This window comes from Emydura macquarii, unplaced genomic scaffold (genome assembly GCF_026122565.2).
Source record: "Emydura macquarii macquarii isolate MOO-44397 ecotype Brisbane River unplaced genomic scaffold, CSIRO-AGI_Emac_v2 contig_71, whole genome shotgun sequence".
Lineage (NCBI taxonomy): Eukaryota > Metazoa > Chordata > Testudines > Chelidae > Emydura > Emydura macquarii.
In genome coordinates, this window is record NW_027130208.1 from 10,033,397 (window position 1) to 10,039,469 (window position 6,073).

The 6,073-nt window shown below is 36.9% G+C and overlaps 1 protein-coding gene across 2 annotated transcripts in view; it reads left to right on the forward strand.

Annotated features, from left to right (window-relative positions):
• The window catches only part of PPP4R2 (protein phosphatase 4 regulatory subunit 2), a 38,019-nt gene extending 32,307 nt beyond the window's left edge, over positions 1 to 5,712 (forward strand). For both annotated transcript variants that reach the window (XM_067542485.1, XM_067542493.1), the window contains exons 6-9: positions 1,835 to 1,909; positions 2,235 to 2,378; positions 3,088 to 3,356; positions 4,228 to 5,712. In XM_067542485.1, coding sequence (XP_067398586.1) covers positions 1,835 to 1,909; positions 2,235 to 2,378; positions 3,088 to 3,356; positions 4,228 to 4,541 — 802 coding nt within the window. In that variant the 3' untranslated portion in view covers positions 4,542 to 5,712. The remainder of the gene's footprint in view (positions 1 to 1,834; positions 1,910 to 2,234; positions 2,379 to 3,087; positions 3,357 to 4,227) is intronic.
• Positions 5,713 to 6,073: the final 361 nt, after the last annotated feature.

The following is a 6,073-nucleotide window of genomic DNA, read 5'->3' on the forward strand; positions in this document are numbered from 1 at the left end:
TGTGTGGCAAAAGAGGTGAAGATGTCCTGCAGGCATAGACTGCTTGCTGTTCTACCTGTGTAATAACTTAGGGTGAATAACAAGCTTCTGAGCCAAAATTTAGAGCACAGTTTATTATTAATTCAAAACAATACGCGAGTGCATTACACATTGCCTGTGTTAGAATGGCATCATCCCCACGCGTATACTAATGTTTTGTCAGTGTTTGTAATGAACTCTTTTCCCCTTCAGAGATTAATACTTCCTGCAAAATTTCACTCTGGCTTGATTCGGCGGCAGTTGACGGGAGTTACGCAAAGTACACAAAAGTGTACTTCTCTTCTGTGCGCCATCTTCACTGCACTGCGCCGACGGGAACCGCATTCCCGTCGACGCATCTCTGTGCCACTTGCGGGGGTGGATTAATAACATCGACTTCTGGATTGAATGAGCGGGTCTTCACTGACTGCTCAGTCGATCCAGATAAGTCGATCTGACGGCGGCAACTTTGCCGCTGTCAGTGTAGACATAGACACTGAACAGCAGTTGGCATACAAAGTGATGATTAGTTGGGGGACACAGGTGGGGTCAGTTTGGGTTGTCTTCTTAAAAATAAACATTAAAGTAAAAGTGAGAAGTTCAGAATTTAGAATCTCATTTGAACTGAACTCAAGGGAACCTAGATTCCTGCCTTCCACAGCTCATTTATATTTCAAGAGAGGATTCCCACATCACCCATCCCGCTACTCCCAGGGTTGACTTGTAGTAGGTAGTTTAGTGCTCTTCTTGTGCTGTTCATCTATTTAGATAACACAAGATTACACTGAGTGCCTGGAAGATTGCAAAGTAAGGTACAGGATCTGGAGACAATGAAGGGGGAGTGAAAGGGGGTAATGGGGGGGGGGGACGACTGACTACAGATGTATGAAAGAGGACTTCAGTTTAGAAAATTGGCTGTAGGGCCAGTCAAGTTGTTTAGAAGAGGAGGGTCCAAATTATTTTCTACCTCAGTTTGTGTTCCTGGGCCTGCAAAATCTACTTTCCCAACTCTGCCAGAAGGCCTTCTGTCACCATATTAATTTGAAGAATGTAGGTAAAGCACAGAAAGGAGTTCTTCCAATGTCCTTATCCTAAGGTGAGGCTGGGTCAAATAGCCCAGTCCCCTGCACTGAGTATTAAAATAGCAGTACTATGCCCTGTCATAACAGTTAAGGACAGCACGTGTCACACAGGTGTGTGAAAAATCTACTCATCACATGTCAGAACCTGAAGGATGTTCAATGGGATGACCAGTGTAAGATCTGAAGGTATTCTTGCTGGATCAGCATGTGCTCTGAGAGGAGAATATTGCCCCCCCAAAGTGTGTGGTGTAATGGGGGAACTGACCTTTAATGAAGGCCTGTGGTGGTGGAGGTTTTATCTTTTGCATCTGTCTTATAGTCACATATGGCATTTTACATAACCTATAGATGTGGTTCCTGCCTCCAGAGTTTAAAATCTAAAGCCTCAATCAAGCAAACACGAATGTTCTTAACTTTAAATATGGGTGTAGTCATATTGAAGATAAATTATGACTTTTATTTTATTATTTAAAGGAAATTAGAAGATGTCAAGGAAGCTACTCTGGCTCTAAGGAGCAAAGGCAGTTGACAGTGCATTTAATTAGTCACTTGATGAACATTTAAGTTAATATACTTGTTAAAAAAAAAGGGGGGGGGTGGAGGGGAGGTTAGTAATATATTATTTAAATCTAGTAATCTGTAATTACTTTTAACCAAGAAATGTTTTTTAAAATCTCCCTCCATGAACTAAGGAACCTTAAATTGCTAAGTATGATGTTTTTGATTTCTTGTAGGAAAAATAATTCCAATAGTTTAAACAGGATGAATGGTGTTATGTTTCCAGGAAACTCACCAGGTTATTCAGAGAGGTAAGTTGATCAGTTTCAAGAGGCAACATTTTTTGGGGTGGAGATGTGGATAGGATGAAGAAATCTTTTATGGTTTTGGAAGCAACTGGCCCAGCCATCCTGCAATGGTAGTGTATTACAGAATGCCACTGACACTTTAAGATCATTTTTTAATCCAGTTCACATATAGGCGGACATGACTGATTTTGCATGATGGGATATGTTGTATTTTGGGCTAAATAATTCAGCTTTGCAAATTAAAATAGTCTATCCTTTTTCCAGAATTTCTGAATCTAGAATATATTTTAATTGTTTTATTAAAAAGGGTTACATTGTATTTTTTTAGATCTAATATAAATGGTCCTGGAACTCCCAGACCAGTAAATCGACCAAAGGTTTCCTTGTCAACTCCTATGACAACAAATGGTTTGCCTGACAGCACAGACAATAAAGAATCAAACTTGCAGCAAAAGGAAGAAAAAACCCACAGGTTTGTGCAGAGTAATACATACTTGAAGATTTCATTATTCTTATGCTTTATTTTTACAATTTTAAAAATATTTTTTAAAGCAAAATGTCCCTTTGGTAAGCGTCAGTTATTCAGTAAGACATTTCAAAAGGATTGAGGTAAATACTCATAGCTCTATTAGATATGTGCTTGCTACTTTTTGTGCCTTTATTGACCTAACATATGCCACGTGAAGATTTGTATTAGACTGTGACTCTGCAATAGAGTTCTGTCTAGTTGAAGATATTTCTCAGCTTTACTTGCTGAGTTGTTATACATTTATAGTAGTTCAGCTTTTTTCTGATTGTTGTGGATATCTAGTAAAAACATGACTGATAAGTGAGTAATATTGAATTATGAGGGGATTCTAAGTTTCCACATTTATCTACTACCAGGAAGGGGTATGCTAAAACCAGTACATTTAAAATCATCAATGCTTGCTACTTATAGACCTGCCTTTCCTCAGATTATAATAAACCATAATCCAGACCCACCATAGATCAGCCCAATCATGCAAAAGAGTAGTCTTGACCACATGCCTGAAATTCTGGGCTTTGGCCAATAATGAGAAGATTGAGTTCTAACCTCCCATATGCAGCACCTCTGTTGAACTCAGATAGGCAGTATAAGAAATGAGGCAAGAGGTGGAATGTGTTTTGATACTCACGCATGGCTTCTTTGGGTCTTACAGCGAATCACCAGCATCTGAATCAGAAGGTACTCAAGGCAGCCCTGTAAAAAATAAGCACCCAGAAGATGACCCTGTGGAAGCAGAGGGACATGAGGTAAAAAGACTTAAATTTGACAAAGAAGGGGAAGCAAGAGAGACATCTAACCAAACTGCCTCCAGTGAAGTTTCTTCAGTCATGGCAGGAGAGACTGAAACATCTTCTACATCTCAGGATAAAGAAAAAGATACAAGCTCTGCCAGACAGCACTGTACAGAGGAAGAGGAAGAAGGTATTTCAGATTTATCCATATATGTGTAATGTTTTTCTAGGGACGGAATCCTCTAGGTTGTATCGAGTTGTACTACTCTGAGACATTCCTTCTCCTGGGAGGTCTGGTTGGGATGGGAGTACACTTGACAGTCAGGGTTACTCTTAAATTACTGCTGTCCTTGAAGCTGAGCATCACTCAATCTGTAACTCTCTCAAACAGTGCCAGGATAGCAAGTCAAAACCGAACAGCCTTGTGAGTTCTAATGATGAGTACTACCCAGGGGGCCCTGAAGCTGGCACTAGTACAGAGTAAACAAATATATATTATTGTCTAGAAGAAGCTGGCATGAATTTATATCAATGTTGTGGTACTGCAGATTCATCCTCTCTTCAGTTCTGGTTCCCTATATTTAAGTTTCACAACTAAGTTTGAAAAATATCATGCTGGATGGAATTTTCGATGTAAGCTTTGTGTTCAAAACAGTCTTGTGTTCTCACAATTAAGATCAAGAAGACTGGCTACTCATGGGAAAAGATGTAGGCATGTGGGGAAGTAAGGAAAGCCCATTTATTTTTTGAAAGCTTCTTTGTTTAAAGTCACAAGGTTTAATATTCGTTCATGTTTCAAAACCAGTATTTTAAATAATGTATATAATATGGTGTTGTGGAACTTGGTAACTTCAAGTATATTTAAGGTAGTTAAGAGTTTAAAATTTACATCAACTCACTTTTCTATAGAGGAAAAAATAAACTAATGCATTGTTATATTATTAACAACAATCAGTTTCCTAGTTTAAATGTTTTGGGATTCAAACTGACTTAATACTACTGTTGACTTGTTTAAAAAGAACATACTGTTAATACTAAGTCATTAATGTAAATGCTTTCAGAGTCCTTCATGTCCCCAAGAGATGTTGCTCCAGAAAGAAAAGATCAAGAAAAAGACAATGAATCCTTAACTGTGAATGAAGAAATCCCTGAGGAGAATAATCAAATGGAGGAATCTGACCAGTCTCAAGTAGAGAAGGTTTTACATTCTGAAGACAGTGAAAATAGTGGATCTGTCATTAGGGGAGCTGACTGCAGTGAAACTGAAGAATTAGGATCATATGCCAGCGAAACTCCTGAAACTTCATCAGAGACCCCTATGGAAAACAGTGATGAAGCCACAGACGCTGCAGAAGAACCTATGGAGCAAGACTAATAATTTAAATATACTTAGATGCAGTATTTTCCATAAGGCTCTGGTTTTACACTGTATAAATAATTTTATGTAATAAAGTGGACCTTAGTTTTACAAGAGAAGCAGGTTGTAAAATAAACTTCTCCATGGATTGAACCCTGAAAGAGTTGTACATGTTAAGAACTGTGAATACCAGCTCCTTCAGGTCCTGCTTACCGCTGACTTTTCGGTTTGGTCAAATCAGTGGTTTGTGTATAGTTTTTTTTTATTTAGAATAAAAGTTTTTAAACTGGAAGGTAATAATTATTATTTTGACAACTTTTTTGGAAATTACCACATTTAGTTATGTATGCAAGAAAGCTTTTTGTCTTGTCTTTCTCTGAAAGCTATAGCAGTTACTTCATATTTTGGTTATAGTTTCAACATTAACATGTGAATTATAGGGTTTCATGCTGGTTTCCAGACTTTTATTTGACTACATACTATGAAACCTTACATTTGTGTGTTTTAAATGTGTTATTTTACACACACACACACACAAACACACACACACACACACTATAGGGGGAAATGTTATATTTTTCTGTTTCTACAAAAGATTAATACAATGTACACTTTTTCTATTGGAAAAGACTGAGTTCACCTTTCAAGGCATTTTTTGCCTCTGAATAAACCAAATAAAATCTGGCCCATATGAAACACTGGAAATCTTAACGTTGTTGAAAACACCAGGTTAAACACATTCCAAGAAAACTATTCAGACTACAACACTTTTATATACTTCTGAGGTGCCTGTGTGAAAGGATTTCATTTATTTATGAGAAAATGTGCTTTATGTTAAGAACCGAGTAATCAAGACTTTAGCTTAAACTTTTATAGGTGGAACGTTTGCAAACCTGGTAACAGAATATCTCAGAAAAATTGGACAACTACTTGCCTTTTGAGTGCTTCTCAGAGCTTTGTGAATATTACAAAGGAGTTTCTTTCAACATTATTCTAAAGTATACAAATGACATTGATATGATACACCACTGTATTGGAAGAATTAATATATTACCTTAGTTATGTACCTGAGCTAAATGACTAAACGTTTTAGGGGTGCATAGAAATCACCATAATTTGTATAACATTTTGGAAGTGAACTAAATATTTTTGAACATGCTACTTTGACAGCCAGTGTTACATTTTTTTTTTCAAACCAGCTCAAAGCACAACTACTGCTTTAAATTCACAATATTTTCAAATTCCCATATTTAAAGACATGCAAGCTGCAACCTCCCAGTCATAATTACTGGCTGCCAAATTTATACCTGTTTCTTCAACTGTACCTTTTTGATATTTAGAGTTTTTAAATTTCTGTAAAGTAGATTTTTGTAGATTGTAATGAGTGCTCACTGCCATTGTGAAACGGTATATAATTGTATAATTTCTGTGTGTAAACTGAATGCTTGGGCTTTCAATACAGTATTCATATAAAGCAATAAATATTAATGTTATAAAACATTTGAGTACATTTTTATCACAATATAAAAGGATCCTTTTTTTAGTTGAAG